The following is a 17,953-nucleotide window of genomic DNA, read 5'->3' on the forward strand; positions in this document are numbered from 1 at the left end:
GCCCGGCTGACGGGTACCGGTCCGCGGACCGGCGGTTGGGGACCCCTGCTATAGATCATAATACAGTAATCCCTCGTTTATCGCGCGGGTTACGTTCCAAAAAGAACCAGCGATAAGTGAAATCCGTGAAGTAGGATTTATAAAAAAAAAAAAAAAAAAAGCAAAAAAATGTGAGAGGGACGAAATTTCAAAGGTGCTGTATGTTTCACATGCAGCGCACTTGACAATAAAGTTGTACTTGGTACTTTTTACAGTTATTATACAATACTGAACTATGTGTACAATGCATAGGCGATTGCTCTAAGACTGCAAAGGAAGCTCAGCTTCCCCTACAATGTCAAAAAGTAAGTGATCAAATATGTGTGTGTACGTACAATTGTGTGGACATGTCATTGACTAAATATGCGCTACAACACGCTCAACTTTTGTTCCGAATCAGCTTCTTATTACTGGTTACGACGCGACTGTCTTCTCATTCATTCCCGCAGCTTCACTGTGCTTTAAACTGTGTGGACGCTGAGCGTCAACCTCGCGGACGCTGGCCGTCTCGAGAGTTCACGTTAGGTTGTCCCAATGCATTGAAACGAGACGAGTCATTGGATAAATGCTGGCTTTGTCCCGCCCATTGGATGCTCAGCGTCTCTGGGAGTCTATGGACAGTGGCCGTTTATAGGCTGACCCGGAAGCTCAGCTTTTCTGCATGATGATTGGATGATCTCTCTGAGGCTGAATCTCTTTTTGATTGACAGCGAAATGAGCCAATCACCGATCTTATGTTGAAGTCATCCTTTTCATTCTTTTAAAAAAGGAACGGAGAGTAGAATTCACGTATCAATAGACAGACACATTTTATGATGTAGGCCGAAATTGAGCTTCCCCTCCTTGACAGACCAGCCTCCGCCACTGATACAATGAAACCAAAGACCAAAAATTTGCAAAGGTAAATTTGGCAAGCTGTACAGACACAAGGTGCGGAGACTGTTCAGTTGGTCAGTCCCTTAGCCAATCAGGATGCAGAACACAATTCATTGCAAAAAGTATTAAAAAAACTGCACTAAAAAAATCTGTGAAACAGCGAAGCCGCGGAAGGTGAACCGCGTTATAGCGAGGATTACTGTAATGAAAAAAAGAAAGATATGGTCTAAGAGGGGTGGCATATAAATGAATAAAAAGTTACCTAGATTATAGAAATCAGCATGTGCAGTTAAACAATGTAAAATTGAACCAGTTCAAGATCCTAAATTTATATCTATCTATCTATCTATCTATCTATCTATCTATCTATCTATCTATCTATCTATCTATCTGTCTATCTATCTATCTATCTATATTATATATGTATTTCATGGGACCTTTTATTTAAACTATTCTTGTATGGCTTTTTCTGTTTGACGTGCAGGTGGTTGGTGAATGGTACTGAGGTCCCGCTGGGTTTAGACCTCCGTTTTACTCTGGTTGCTGGCAATTTGGTGATCAGTAGACCCGAGTCTGGTCGAGACACGGGTTCTTATCAGTGTCTTGCCATCAACCGCTGTGGAACTATCATCAGCAGAGCAGCAAACCTGAAATTTGGCTGTAAGTAAAGTTACAGTTCTCTACACTCACCAAAATAAATGTCAGTAGTTCTTATTCAGTTGTCTGCACAATTCATCAGATTTGTCTTTTGAATGAGTTTCATATGTCAATAAATCAATAGAAGAATTGTCAAGCAAACAAATTAAAAAGAAATCCTGTTGTCTAAATATATCATAGAAAAGAAAAAAAAGATGTGTTCATGAATGCCTGATATAAGAAATGGTAAAGTAAACCTTATTAACTCCCATCTTTTATTAGTGAATATGACCTAGGGCTGGATGATTCATCGTAACTTCAATCAAGTCAAGTCAAAAATTTTTGGCTCGCCCTTAATCACAAAACAGTCCATCCATCCATCCATCCATCCATCCATCCATCCATCCATCCATCCATCCATCCATCCATCCATTTTCCACCGCTTATATGGGGTTGGATCGCAGGGGCAATGGCTTTAACAGGAAAGCCCAGACTTCCCTCTCCCTAGCCACTTGTTGCATCTCTTCCTGGCGGATCCCGAGGCGTTCCCAGGCCAGCTAGGTGATATAGTCTCTCCAGCGTGTCCTGGGTCGTCCCCGGGGTCTCCTGCCAGTGGAACATGCCCGGAACACCTCACCAGGGAGGCGTCCAGGAGGCATCCTAATTAGATGCCTGAGCCACCTCATCTGGCTCTCGATGTGGAGGAGAAGCGGCTCTACTCTGAGCCTCTCCCGAAAACAGTCCCACGGTTGCCAAATGTGCTTCCGTTTTTAAGCTCCATGACCACCATCTGGAGTGGGGGTGAACATTTTTAAAATGGGACCCAATAACTTTCAGAAGAACATTCTTTTTTCATACATGCAAATGTTGCACGTTAACGAGTTCCGTTCCGCGAAAGTATCAGTTCCAGGGCTGCCTCTAAATGCTGGCATTTTGCCCTTGTGCAAGTTTCTATTCTCTTTTTCCCGATTTGATCCAAAACATAATCCTTGAATTCAAATGTGATCATCTTCGGAACTCCCTGATGCATTGCTCCTTTTCAAATACTGATGGGGTTCCAAGTTTGCATGGGCTACACAAAAAGTATTTGTCTTTCAAAAACAAAAGGCATAGTATCTTGAAAAATCATGATTTGGCCCACTTGTTTCATTTTATTTTTTTGAGTCTTGGGAATTTACTGGGCTAACCTGGACAACTGAGTGTTGTATTTCCGGCCGTATCAAATGGAAATGTGCATTGGTATCAATGTTCCATCTAATTTTCCATGCGCCTTTGGAAATGGTGTGGTGTCAAGTTTATAGATTCAACTGGGTTGGAAATGAGTTTAGAAATGTAATGTATGTGTGTGGTGCATGCCAGTGTCACCATGTGTGATAAAATTCCTTGAATGGATATTATGTGCCCGATGATTGAATGACAACCAATCCACGGTGTAAGGCAAGGCAAGGCACTTTTATTTATATCGCACATTTTGTACACAAGGCAACACAATGTGCTTTGTACAAACACTTAACAACATTCAGAAGGGCAGCAGAGAAAAATAGCATACACAAATTAGTAGTATGTACAGTAACACAATTTAAACACAGTAACATAAAAATTTTCAAACATTTTAAAGTACAGTGAAGAAATAGAAGTGGGTTCCTAAAAAAATAAAAAATAAAAATAAAAAATTGTTTGTAGGACCTTAATCAAATGGTGTAAGAAGAATCGGTTTTAACCTGCATTCAAAAGCATTTACACTCAGGGCTGACTTCACTTGTGTTGTTAGCTTATTCCATTTGTGTGCAGCATCATGGCTAAATGCAGCTTCACCATGTTTACTTTGAACTCTGGGCTCCACTAATTGTACCTGGCTTTTTCCCCCATAGTCAGTTTCGATTGACTCCAGCTCACCCTAATGAGGACAAGCGGTATGGAAAATTAATAAATAGATGAAGTTATAACGCCATTCAGAATTTTGAAACACATTGTGAATGTTTTCTAGAAGTTTCCATGTACAATGTTAGTGATGTTTTATAGGATACAATGTCATTGAACTTGAGTTTTGACATTGTGAAAAATAAGTGATTTTGTGTGTTCCGAATAGCCGGCCATGTGACTGGTCCATATTGCTCTTTTTTGTGTGATGATTTTTTTTCTTCTTTTCTTTAGACCTTCACGACTTCCCTCCTGACAGCAGGAGTCCTCAGACAGCTTATGAAGGCATCGGAACATTCCTGGCATGTCAGCCACCTCCACATTACCCAGGTAACATTTTAATGCCAAGTATGCTGTGCATGTCGTATTTTAAACTTTTAGGACGAAAGGGTGACTTACTCTTAAAGGTAATGTACTCCTGCACTTTGACTTAATTAGATAAACACAAATCTTCCCTCTTTGCAGCTCTATCCTACCGGTGGCTCCTCAATGAGTTTCCCAACTTCATCAAGAAAGATGATGGCCGCTGGTTTGTATCCCAGGTAACAGGTAACCTCTACCTGGCCAAAGCGGAGCCCAACGACACTGGAAACTACTTCTGCTTCACTACCATCAACATGGACATCAGTACGAAGAGTACCTTCAGCAAAGCTAACCAACTCACCGTGCTGCCTGAAGGTAACACGCAAATGCCATGCCTTGCTGACATAGCTACAGTGCATCTCAATATTCTATCCTAAATTTGGACACATTTATGATTTTTTTTTTTTAAGATGGACATCCTTGGCTTACTTGTTCCCCTAATTATTTTTATACTTTATTATTCAGTTTAGATTAGACGAAACAAATTGAGAGTCTAATACGGCAACTGCTAGTTTGCTAGCGTTTTTGCCAGATCACGCTCTTGTACATGGAAGTGCAGTGTGACATATGCAACAGGTGTATGACTGGCTGCCCTGTACGTCAGTCAAGTGACAGAGCCGGGCATCTATTCTCTTCATTTTTTTTCTCAACTTGTCCACTGCCGTTGACAGGCAGCTATATCAATAGCATTAAATTGGGACGGCCGGCAGTGATGGCAGTTGTTGATCATGTTGATCAGTCACATGGCAGTTCATGCCATGTGACCGACCAAAACTTCCTTGACCAGCTACTGGTTGACCTCAACGATGTAATAATGGGCTGAACTACAGTGTAGTTGTGTTTCCATCCAGTACGATACTGGTATAGATTAAAAAAAAAAAAAAAAAAAAAAACATCTGAAAGATTTCCTATGGCAGGGGTCCCCAATCTTTTTTGCCCCACGGACCGGTTTAAATCAGACAATATTTTCAGGGACCGGCATTTAAGGTGTGGCGGATTAATACAACAAAATAATATGGTATGAGCTGCATGAAAACTGTGGTGTTTTCGAAATATAATAAACACAAGGAGCGTCTAATCTGGTCGCAACACTCTTATCGCTCTGGTAATGTTTAATGCCTTCAAAATACGATACAACGCAAATTCAAAGTGCATGAAAATGACAACTCACCACAGCACCGAGCTTGATTTTCTGCAATCAGACAGTCCCATCTCGGGGTAATAGGAGACAATGACACCTCAAGTGTGTGGTTTATGTCCAGTCTACTTCGTAATTTTGTTTTAGTCGCCGTTGCTGCAGAAACTCCCCACCTCACACAGGTAGGATGTCGGAAATAGCAACAGTGCTATTGTGGCGATCTCAGAGTATTCAGCTATAACTTTGATCCAGTTGTTTCGAACGTACTTTTAAGGCCGCCGTCATTTGCGATCTCCAAGCAGCTTTTTTACTCATTTTGCGGGCTTCAGCGTTTTGTTTATGAGCGTCATCGGTCACCTGACCACGAAGTGTGCCCGGTTGGGGACCCCTGTCCTATGGGATTCGCTGTACTTGGTACTGCATTTGTTTTTTTGCATGTTCATTTACACAGCGGATAATACCACCATAAGTGGGTATAATTATGACATAAGATGGTTCTAGATCTCTATCAAGCAACAAATTCATTTTTTGCACACCAATGATTGTCATTAGACAATAACAAATCAATGATCTCAGTGAAATTAACTTCCTGGTTTGATTGTAGCCAATCCAAAGAAGTCCGCTCCAAGCATCAAGGTACGCTTCCCGGCGGAGACCTACGCCCTTGCCGGACACACTGCCCAGTTAGAGTGCTTTGCCTATGGAAAGTGAGTTTCCTAAACCAGGGATCTTCAATTGAAATGTGGTTTTGTTTCCATGAAAAAAACTAATATTTGTCTTTACCATAAATTAAAGTGTTTTAATCCCACTAACGGACAACAATGTATCATCATGAATAAATGTCTTCCCCGAAACACAGAAATACAAAGTCCCTGCTAAAGGGGAATTCAACTCATTTTCTTGCTGTTGACTAAAAATGACATCACAGTTACGCAGGTCTCAGGTAACGACAAGTCACGCCTCTCCTGTTTTCTGCGTTTGGTCCTGTGACATTCGCAAGCTGAGTTGGGATTTGTCATTACATGAGACATGAGCAACTGATATCATTTTCAGTCGACAACAAATGGCAAAATGGCCGCCGCCTGAGATGGATAAAAATGGTTGGAATTTACTGGTTGATTCATATTCATCTATAACGGAATATTAATCAGAATGCCATGTTTCGAATCCTGAGGCCACATAGAACAAATTCTTGTGAAAAAATGTTTTGAGTTTACTTCTCCTTTGAACACAAATCTAACCCTTAAAATAGTCCACCTTTCAATACAACAACAATAACTTAAATGTCCGGTAAACTGGAACAAACACATCACTGACATTTCATGATAAGTTATATTTGATGCTTGCAACAGCCAAGTCAAGACAAAATAAAAATGAACTATAATGTTAAATCCAAAATGATTACAACCACCGGTCAATTCATTCCTTTAAACTTTATTTTCTGCCTCAACTCTCCTTTTGAGGAGGCCATGCCGCATCTTCAATCCCCTCAAATCACTGACAGTAAACAACTGGTTTGATTGCTCATTATGGTCACGCGATCACAAGTGCTACTGTGATACTGAATAAAGCTGCGTACGCAGTCTGTGACAGTGACGTATGCGAGGAAAAAAAAACAGCCATATGACGTCCCTTTATCTAACCACAATTGACTGTGGGTCCACATGAGACCCTGACTTTTGGTCTGGACCATCGCCACGGTCCGCCATTTGAAAATACCCAACCTAAACATTTAATCCTTTATCTTTTTTTACTTGGAACTCTTACTTGTCTGTTTCCTCTCATAGTCCAGTCCCAAAACTGAGATGGAAAAAGGTGGATGGACTTATGCCGTCTAAGGCAGGTTCGAGTGTTGCGGGTCCGACTCTCATCCTACCAGATCTCTCCTTTGATGACGAGGGTGTTTATGAATGTGAAGCCCACAATTCTGAGGGAGTTGATGTGTACCAGGGCCGCATCAGTGTGCAAGGTATTTGTTAGCATTAATTTACTTCACAGTCAATCGCTGTTGTTTTCACACACTACCACTTTTGTAATGTGCCATTTTCAACCCAGTTCTTTCATTTAATAATAATAATAATACATTTTATTTATAAGCGCCTTTCAAGACACCCAAGGACACTTTACAAAGACAAAAAAACATAAGACAATACAATACGGGTTGAGCAGCGGCAGCCAAACGCGCCAGCGTTCACTCAAGCTCGTCTTTTGTGTTTCAGCTCAGCCAGACTGGTTGCAGGTGATGAGTGACTCTGAGGTCGAGATCAGTTCTGAACTGCAATGGAGTTGCGTGGCTGCTGGTAAACCACGACCTTCTATTCGCTGGCTCCGCAATGGACAGCCGCTCACTACACAGGTGCGAGTACTACACAGGAAAAAAAAAAGTATACTTATTTAGATGTAAAATTTATACAGTTATGGTCCGGGGATTGAGTGATGGAGTTAGGATGACCCAAATGCAGGGAAGCAGGTGGGCAAGGCAGGAGTGATCTCCAAAACAATGTATTTACTTCCAAAAACGAGTGATCTTTCAAGATGTGTTGAGGCGTGCATCAAGTAACGAAGGGGGCGATTCTGCAACGCGTGTATCGAGGCTTGCTTCAGTTAGGGGAGGAAGTGAAAATGGTGACGTTTGAAGCCTCACTGGCTGGTGGAAACTTTGAAAAGCGTTATAATTGCGTTTAACTGGCTTTGAGATAGTTTGGCTATGCGAATGTACAATCACACTACCCACTCCTGGGAATCCTTACAAAATAGGGAGATTGCGGTGTTCGTAACAGGGGGGAGATTCAGTGTCGCTGATCATCCCGTGCAACTTTAACCTTGGTCTGTCTTGTTGTGTTTATATTTTAATTTTCACTGTTTATTTTATTCAATGGTGAGGTATTTGTGCTCCAAGGAAAATGAGTACAATAACAACACCTGTAAAGCGAAAACACTTTAGAACAAAGATGTCAAACATACGGCCTGCGGGCCAGAACCGGCCCTCCAAGGAGGCTCCATCAGGCCCGCGGGATAATTTAAAAGTGAAAAAATGCATTAAAGACGCAGATAATATTTTTAATAAGGTGCAATTCATGGAGTATCCGCTAGGAACATACTGTTTTGATCAGAGTAGAAGACAACATTGTTTTGATCAGAGAAGAAGACAACAGCCACTTCATCTCTCACTGAGATAGACCCAACACACCAGACGCTATCAAGGACATGTGAATAATTTATTCTTAACACATTTAATAGCGCTCTCCTTAGTTTGTAAGGTGTAGGCAGGGATTACATTTAGATTTTATATGCACGTGTGTAAATGGTTGAAACATTCCTTTCTTTATAAATCTCGTTTAATCTTAAAGTGCATTACTATATTTTTCAATACCAATTACTTGTTAAAGTTTTGTACCTTTGTACAATCAGTGGGATCAGTTGCAATGCATATATGTGAATGATAAAAGTAAATGGCACATTTGTCTAAGGAAATGTAACGTGCTTCCTGAAATGTTTTGCAAAAGATATGTTCATTAAATTTCAACATTTTCCGAATGTTCTTCTGCTTACTTAGACCAAAACAAAGGAAAGACATATTTTGGTTAATTATAGCAGAATATGGTATCATTTTAATGGTCCAGCCCACTTGACATCTACCGAGGCCGTATGTGGCCCACAATGTGAAATGAGTTTGACACCCCTGCTTTAGAACCTCCCTTCTCCCTTGTGTTTTTCCATCCACAACCCTATGAATTCTCCAGGATAGAGTAGAAGTAAATGCAGCTCGTCTCAAAATCAGCAACCTAGCCCTGGAGGATTCTGGGATGTACCAGTGTGTCGCTGAGAACAAGCATGGAACTATCTACTCTACTGCTGAGCTTCGAGTCCAAGGTAAAGCAGAGTATCCTATCAATGAGAATAAACGACCGAAACATCGCACCCGCCTCTTCAGCTAAAATTCGGTCAACTCCATCTCTGTTCTGCGCATTCTCCCTGCTCCAGTTCAGGCTCCAGACTTCAGATTGAACCCTGTGCGGAAACTGATCCCTGCAGCCAGAGGGGGACAAGTGATGATTGAGTGTCGCCCACGAGCAGCCCCTAAACCAAGTCTGTTCTGGAGTCGTGGGACTGAGTTGCTCACCAACAGCAGCAGGTAACAACAACAAATAAATTCCGGATTATGATATGGATCCTTGATAATAAAACGGTGATTATTGTTACATCAAGGGTGTGTGGAACGTGAAAGAAACAAAAACGTAACCTGATATTTTCTCTTGACTGAGTTTAATACAGCTGTCTCAAGAAGATTGAGAGATAGTTCTAAATCTGTCTTGCAAAAATGTGATGTTATACTGTATTTTCCCCTCTTTTACAAGAGCAATGTGGATATCATTTAGTAGAGGTAGGGACACCATGGCGCCACTGACCGTGGACAAGATATAAGCCGCTTTTCCGTTACATGTTGCTTCTCCAATTACAAGCTTGCGCCAATCAAATGGAGAAAGTTCACCTGAACTGTGGAGCCTCCACTGCACACTTGCGGGATTCTGGCATAGATTCCATGAGTGGCAAGTGTGGCCCCTGGTTTTGTGGCGAGATTCATATTTTGAATTACCATTGCATGATGTGGCTGTCTTCAATCTATTTCTGGGTTTAAGCCAATGAAAGACAGCCTCCGGCCACCGCCAAGACATAAGAATACAGTACATACAGTACACGCACAGTATATTGTGTTTTACAACAATACTTAACGATATTTTCAATATAATTGGCACCAATGGATGAAGTATTTCAGATACAGGCACATATGAAATTGTACATATCTTGTACATATCTTCAAGTATTCTAAAACACAATCTATGCATAGTGTATACAGTGTATTTTTATGACTTCGCTCACTTAACCAGGAAATGGGTTGGAGTTGAAAAACCGCATTCGTCGGCCAATCAGATGACAGTGATGTAACAGCCCCACTCGGCCTGCTTTTTAAAAGCACGTCGGAAGAGGTTATGACAAAAAAGTATTTTTAAAGACAGCAATTCATATGATTCAATGATGAATTTATTACATGAGCATCCCAGAGGTTCCCAGTTGGGTCAGCCAGGCCCAGGACCGTTATTAACGACCGTTACCTTCCTAATGTTATGTCAGCGCAAGTGGGTATGTAGGAGTGTCGTAGTGATGCCATCGAGATAACATATTAGGTACGTGATTTCAGAACTAAACATGGAGGCAAATGTGGGAAGTCCAAGCGCAAATCAAGATTCAAGAACGCAAACTAAATACGACCATTTTGACCCAAGACATTCTTTTCCATCACAATTCAGATACCGTGTTGTTGTTTCTCATAATATGTCGACTGTTGTTAATGTTACAGTTGCAACCCTGATTGACTTTGTGTGAAATGTCTGCCCAGGGTAACTGTGACTCCTGATGGAATCTTGTGGATCACTAACATAAGCAGGGCAGATGAAGGGAAATACACTTGCTTTGCTGAGAATTACCTGGGCAAAGCTAACAGCACAGGACACCTCTCTGTCAGAGGTATCATTTACACGCATTCACAGAAATTCGACTCTAGTTTTTTTTGACAAACTTGGCTTTGGAAACCAAACAATATCTCCTTATTACAACAAATAATAACTGTTTATTACTGCCACTTGCATTTGCGACAGCAAAGCAGATGCCAAACATCCAAAGCTGGGGTGCCAAAAAGAAGACAATTATACTCTCTGTTGCTACTGAATACAACCATCAAACCGAATACTCTTTTTAATTTACGAATTCTTCATTCTTGTGTGTTGCTTGAAAAACTCTCAATGTGGTCCAAAACCTACAGATGCGACCAAAATCACATTGGCTCCATCCAACGCCGACATCAATCAAGGTGAGAATGTGACACTCCAGTGCCATGCCTCTCATGATCCCACCATGGACCTGACCTTCACCTGGGCCCTCAATGGGGCTCTTCTGGACCTGGAGGACTCCACAGGTCCATACCACCGAATAGAAGGGGTGAGTGAATGCTGAGATTTCTTGTGGATAATATTAATAGCCATTGTTTGACTTTAAATTATCAAAATTCTTCTTCTCTGATTTCTGTTGTTCTTCCTGAACGCAGACTGATTACTGTATTTTCTGCACTATAAAGCACTTCGGATTTTAAGGCGCACCTTCAATGAATGGCCTATTGCAGGGGTTGGCAACCCAAAATGTTGAAGCCATATTGGACAAAAAAAAACAAAAATAAATATGTCTGGAGCCACAAAAAAATAAAAGCCTTCTATAAAACTTACAATGAAGGAAACACATGCTGTATGTTTGTAGGAGACTGGACTGTCTCTGAATTGTTTTTGTTATTCATTCCTTTGTTGTGTGTTCACAAACGCCCCCATAGAATTTATTTTATTTAGATTTTTTTGTTTTGGTGCATTATTTTCGCTTTTCTTAGTGTCAGTGAAATGATCATTCATTTCCGTTTTTCGTAGGCTGTCTTTGAACACCTCTCGAGTCGAACGAGAAGAGAGAAGGCATAGAGTCGGACACAGACGTGTCTGTGTTTGTCGAGACTGTTAAAAGCATAAATACAGTGTATGTTTTCAAAAAACCTACACCACAGCTCTCCTTTTTCAGAGCTGCAACATGTATCTACAGTAATAAGGGATCACTGTGTATCTATTTCGAGCTATATTAGCCTCCTAGCAAAATCTTTTTCCATTTTCAAACATTTTTTTATAATACCCCAGGGAGCCACTAGATGTCGCTAAGAGCCGCATGCGGCTCTGAAGCCACGTGTTGCCGACCCCCGGCCTATTGTAAAACTGTTTTCAAAAATAGGGCGCACTGTATCATAAGGCGCATATAATTTAAGTTACAATAGTGGCTACGGTTGCGCTATGCATCCACTAGATGGTGCTACCCTAAAGGGAGTGCACTACAATACAGCTTTATTTATATAGAGCCTTCACAACTGCTGCAGCTGTAACAATGAGAACCGGTCACAAACAAGAACATGAAACATATAAATACAAATGGCATGACAAAACAATAAATGAAAGACAGAAGTTATGAAGACAATTGATTTGACAAAAAGGCACACAAACCTCGTGGGCTCACACCCACAACGGGCTAAATATCTTGAGAAGTCTTGCTTGTCTCCTTCTTCCTTCATTTAGCCAGTAGTTAACTATGCTTTGATATTGTCTTTGTTTCATAATGGCTACACAGAGCTCCAAAAAGTAGCTGTCAGTTTGAGTGTGTATTGGGGAATGCACATGTCAATTAGTGTCAGGCAGAACCCTTTTAGGTTACAATTGGTTCCTGCTAATTACCACTAGATGGCATGGAAGCACCAACTGGGAAACAACTCAGTGCGGAAAATTGTAATTCCATGCATAAGTTGCATCGTATTATATGGTGCAGTCATTTTTAGAGAAAATTGAATGCTTTTAGGTGCGCCTTATAGTTCGGAAAATACATTATTTTATGTCTTTAATCAAAGTAAGAAATTTGCAAACATCTGCCTTTACTTTAGAAAACTATGACCAAACCAGGAATAGAATCCGTTTCAGAAAGTGAAGTGAGTGAATATTCGATAGTGACAACCCTAGTGGATAGAATATTGAAAGACATTAGCACAGTCAACTATTAGTAGTTGTCTTTCTTATTTTGAGATGTTTTCACTCCACTCAAGAGAATACAGTTAACTATGCTTTGATATTGTCTTTGTTTCATAATGGCTACACAGAGCTCCAAAAAGTAGCTGTCAGTTTGAGTGTGTATTGGGGAATGCACATGTCAATTAGTGTCAGGCAGAACCCTTTTAGGTTACAATTGGTTCCTGCTAATTACCACTAGATGGCATGGAAGCACCAACTGGGAAACAACTCAGTGCGGAAAATTGTAATTCCATGCATAAGTTGCATCGTATTATATGGTGCAGTCATTTTTAGAGAAAATTGAATGCTTTTAGGTGCGCCTTATAGTTCGGAAAATACATTATTTTATGTCTTTAATCAAAGTAAGAAATTTGCAAACATCTGCCTTTACTTTAGAAAACTATGACCAAACCAGGAATAGAATCCGTTTCAGAAAGTGAAGTGAGTGAATATTCGATAGTGACAACCCTAGTGGATAGAATATTGAAAGACATTAGCACAGTCAACTATTAGTAGTTGTCTTTCTTATTTTGAGATGTTTTCACTCCACTCAAGAGAATACAGGACACAGTTTTATATTTTATCTAAGTTTTATTTAAGCTGCCTCTCATAGTTCTGGAGTATTAAACTATAGTAAACAAAATGGCTCTAAATCTGAATTATTTTAAAACATATTATGTTTGCAAGCATATTGCTCTATTATGTTTTGTTTGTTTGTTTGTTTGTTTGTTTGTTTTTTGTGGTTGCAACCTTGTAGAAGGAAACCACTGGAGACCTGCTTATTGTGAACGCTCAGCTGAGTCAGGCAGGCACTTATACATGTGCAGCTCAAACTGTGGTCGACAGCGCCTCAGTTACAGCCAAACTGGTTGTACGAGGTAAGATGCATTTCAGTTCTCATTCGAACATACATTACAAATACTGTACACAGCTGTATTTGGTGTTTTGACCCTCATTTGGAGAGGTCTGACAGATGCTCAAAATGTTTGAAATTGAAATGAGTTATGTTGTCAGTAGTTTATAGCTCCATCCATCTATTTTATAGCTCTATCCATCTTTTTTCTGCTGCTTCTGGCGATCAACAGGGAAACATAATAGTCTTGTCCTTGGCTTCCCTTGGGCCTCCTTCCAGTAGTTAACAGTACAAAATAGTTTATTTTACTCAGCCATATACCGTACTTATAATTAGCAACACCAGAGGGACTGATCATTTTGCAGTGGTCTCGTCGTTCCTTTTTCCAGAGCATGAAATGCCAATAACTGTTAACATATTACAAGAAAACTAATGTCTCTAGACATTATTATATGTACGAACCCAATTCCAATGAAGTTGGGATGTTGTGTTAAATATAAAAAAAACAAAACAAAAACGGACTACAGTGATTTGCAAATCACGTTCAACCTATATGTAATTGAATACATTACAAAGACAAGATATTTAATGTTCAAACTGATAAACATGATTGTTTTCAGCAAATAATCATCACCTTAGAATTTTATGGCTGCAACATGTTTCACAAAAGCTGGGATGGGTGGTAAAAAAGACTAAGAACGTTGTGGAATGCTTGGAATGTTTGGTGAACAGGCTAACTGGTGGGTGGGTGGCATGATTGGGTAGACAAGGAGCTTCCCTGAATTGCTCAATTTGTCACAAGCAAAATAATGACTGCGTGAGAAAGTAGTCGAAAAGTTTAAAGACAATGTCCCTCAACGTACAATTGCAAAGAATTTACCGTTGTCATCATCTACGGACCATATCATCAAAAGGTTCAGAAAATCTGGAGACATCACTGCATGTAAGCGGTAAGGCCCAAAACCAACATTGAATGGCCGTGAACTTCCATCCTTCAGGTGGCACTGCATCAAAGCACAATGTATCAAGCCACCACTTGGGCTCAGGAACACCTCAGAAAACCCAATAAATTCAGGTGGACGCTTCATCTGTAAGTAAGCCATTTATCAACAACACGCAGAAACACTGGTTTCTCTGGGTCTGAGCTCATCTAAAATGGACTGATGCGAAGTCAAAAAGTGTACTGTGGTCTGACGCGTCCACATTTCACATTATTTTTGCAAATTGGGGGCATTGTTTCCTCAAGGCCAAAGAGGAAAAGAACCATCTGGACTGTTTTGGACAGAAAGTTCAAAAGAAAGCATCTGTGATGGAATGGGGCTGTGTTCGTGCCAATGGCATGTGTAACAAACACATCTGTGTAGGGACCATAAATGCTGAAAAGTTCGAACAGGTTTTGGGGAAACATATGTTACCATCGAAGCAACATATTTTTTTTATGAACACCCCTGTTTATTTCAGCACGTCAGTGCCAAACCACATGTTACAACCACGTGTTACAACAGCGTGGCTTCGGAGTAAAAGAATGAGGGCAATAAGCTGGCCTGCCTGCAGTCCAGACCTGTCTCCAATTGAAAACATGTGGTGAGTTATGAAGCGTAAAATATGACAACAGAGACCCCCGACTGTGGAACATCTGAAGCTGTACGTTAAGAAAGAATGGGAAAGAATGCCACCCACAAATCTTCAAAAATTTGTGTCCTCGGTTCCCAAATGTTTAATGAATGTTGTTAAAAGAAACGGTAACGTGACATAGTAGTAAACATGACCCTGTCCCAGTTTTTTTGGAACGTGTTGCAGCCATAATATTTTAAGTAAATTTCTATTGACTAAAAACAACAAAGTTTATCACTTTGAAAATTAAATATCTCGTCTTTGTAGTGTATTCAATTAAACATAGGTTGAACATGATTTGCAAATCATTGCATTCTGTTTTTATATATGTTTACCACAACGTCCCAACTTCATTGGCATTAGGTTTGTATGATTGGCCACTAGAACTGTTTTCGTTCAATTTGTTGAGGGGAAAACCCTCAAGTAATCTGTACTACTGCCACACACCTGTGGGTGCTGTACAGTGACAATTGACGACACAACTGTCACGATGCGTGGTGGCGGAGGACCCCAAAAAGCAGGCAGGAGGGAGGAGCAGCGTGAACTTGACAAATTGTATTAAAACACAGAGAAAACTAAATCTTATACAAACAAAGTCCTGAAAACAAAAAGAATCCAAAGTATCAAACAAAAACCATGACTGAAACAAAAACTATCAATAACCCAAACATGACCGGAACAAACATGACAGTAGCAAACAAACAGCAACAATGACCCGACAATGAGTGGTCGGGCTGGGAGTCCTTTTAAAGCAATAATTACGGAATGACCAACAGGTGTGCAGCTGCAGTGCCACCTTTTGGTCACAAACAGAATCATGACAACAACGTTATTCATTCATTTATTTTTACACTGGTAAAAAAACAAACACAAATATTTGTGTACTTAAATTCCTTCGGTTAATCTTTCAGTAAAAATGTTCCAGTCAAATAAATGAATAACATTTTACTCCCAAATAGTACATTCAGGTGTGAATGTAAAGTACTTTTTATGTAGACAAGGTGTGAGATCTTAATTTTGGCTTCTGTGTTGTGCCCAGGGCCCCCTGGACCACCTGGCGGTTTACTGGTAAGGAATGTAGCAGAGACATCTGTGGAGCTGAGGTGGAGTCGTGGCTATGACAACCACAGTCCAATCGGCAATTATGTGATCATGGGAAGATCTTCTCTGTCATCAAAGTGGAAACAGATGCGGACCGGTGTGTTAACTGTCAAAAAATAATTAAAACATGAACTATGAGGTGGTTTTAAAGTGAAGACATACCTGTTTGAAAGTTTGCTGTTTAAAAATCAACAATATCAATTGAAATGCTGGAATTTATGTAAGTCATAACAAAATAAAAAAACTTTAATTTTGATATAAATTTTGATGACCCTTTACGTCTACATGAACTCATCTCATTTTCAAAACAGAGCCAGTGAACATTGAGGGGAATGCGGAGTCTGCACATGTGATTGGCCTAGTACCCTGGATGGATTATGAATTTCAGGTCATTGCCAGCAATATCCTGGGCAGTGGAGAGCCCAGCATGCCCTCACATACCATCCGCACGCAACAATTAGGTAAGGGAGCACAGTTCTCTCTCACAAACATGAAATAATGAATTCAGGAACTATTTTTCAATTGTGGTGCGTGGTCATCGAAAGACCTGATCACTACCACTCAGCATTTTTTTTCAACACCACTTATCCTGAACAGAGTTGCGAAGTGGGTTGGGGGGGGGGGTGCTGGAGCCTCTCCCAGCTGAGTTCGGGCGGAAGGCAGACTACACCCTGAACCTGTTGCCAGTCAGTCGCAGGGCACATAGAGAGACAAACAACCATTCACCCCACAGCCACATGTCACTGAATGGGAACCGATCCCACGCTGCTACCACACAAGTCAGGCGAGTGTACCACTACACCATCAGCGACACAACCTTAGTACTACTTAACAATCAATGACACAGGTGTAATACAAAGCACGACCTACAACTAGATTGACATTTGGAATCATGAAACTGTCAAGAAAACTTGGTAAGCCAGAACGGATGTGACAAGCTGACTGGCTGTAGTAGGCAGCAGAGACAGGTCGACAAAAACTGAATAGTGAAACCAATAACAAAAAGCGATGAGTAAAATTCAGAATTACAGAAAATGGATGATGGTGTTTCTGGATGCATGTTTTTGCTTATGTGGGTTTTCTCCAAAATTCACGTTTGGTGATTTGAAGACTCACTTGTCCATTGGTGTGACCTGTTATTGACTGGCAACCAATCCAAGGTGTAGCCCGCCTCCCTTCAGATGGCACAGGCTCCAGTTCACTGTTATCCTGCACAGACGGAGTAACAGGTCAAAAATAATGTATGGAATCCAAAATGAAAAACAAATCTCCAAATAAGACTGTCGCCACTTTAACACAACATGCTCTCTGCAATTGGCACATCGGAGGTGCAACAATAGAGACATTTGCCTCTGCCTTTTCAGACTGTGCCTTCAGCATAGCATTCAGACACAACCGATGCAGGATGCACCATTCATATAAATTAATGCAGAGCTGTCGACTGTTCCAGAACATGTGGTGCTTCGGATATTAAAAAAAGAAAAAGTGTTACATTGCCCAAAACAGGCAAAAAGATAATTGCGATCTATGCTTGACCAGTGGCTTCAGTGATGTAATGCGTCGCTGTGGGAGCTAGCAGACAAGCCCAAAGTTAGCTTAAAGCTAATTACTTCACTCGGCCCTGATTGCTGCTAGTTTTAAAAGACATCAGCTGTGAGGAAAAAAAGAGCAGCCACACAAAGTGAGGCTTCATTGTTAGATTATCATTAATACGTAGGCAAGAATTGTATGCGAACGACAACTCTCTCTTTCTCTCTCTCTCTCTCTCTCTCT

General features: G+C 40.6%; 1 protein-coding gene across 2 annotated transcripts in view; it reads left to right on the forward strand.

The window, feature by feature from the left end:
- cntn2 (contactin 2) overlaps positions 1–17,953 on the forward strand; it is a 45,698-nt gene that overhangs the window by 18,749 nt on the left and 8,996 nt on the right. For both annotated transcript variants that reach the window (XM_019867687.1, XM_019867686.1), the window contains 13 exons: positions 1,400–1,575; positions 3,706–3,801; positions 3,937–4,149; positions 5,577–5,679; positions 6,760–6,941; positions 7,192–7,328; positions 8,716–8,845; positions 8,957–9,107; positions 10,371–10,498; positions 10,794–10,969; positions 13,370–13,490; positions 16,119–16,277; positions 16,492–16,641. In XM_019867687.1, coding sequence (XP_019723246.1) covers positions 1,400–1,575; positions 3,706–3,801; positions 3,937–4,149; positions 5,577–5,679; positions 6,760–6,941; positions 7,192–7,328; positions 8,716–8,845; positions 8,957–9,107; positions 10,371–10,498; positions 10,794–10,969; positions 13,370–13,490; positions 16,119–16,277; positions 16,492–16,641 — 1,922 coding nt within the window. The remainder of the gene's footprint in view (positions 1–1,399; positions 1,576–3,705; positions 3,802–3,936; positions 4,150–5,576; positions 5,680–6,759; positions 6,942–7,191; positions 7,329–8,715; positions 8,846–8,956; positions 9,108–10,370; positions 10,499–10,793; positions 10,970–13,369; positions 13,491–16,118; positions 16,278–16,491; positions 16,642–17,953) is intronic.

The sequence above is a fragment of the Hippocampus comes genome, unplaced genomic scaffold (assembly GCF_001891065.2).
Source record: "Hippocampus comes isolate QL1 unplaced genomic scaffold, H_comes_QL1_v1.1 scaffold84, whole genome shotgun sequence".
Taxonomy (NCBI): domain Eukaryota; kingdom Metazoa; phylum Chordata; class Actinopteri; order Syngnathiformes; family Syngnathidae; genus Hippocampus; species Hippocampus comes.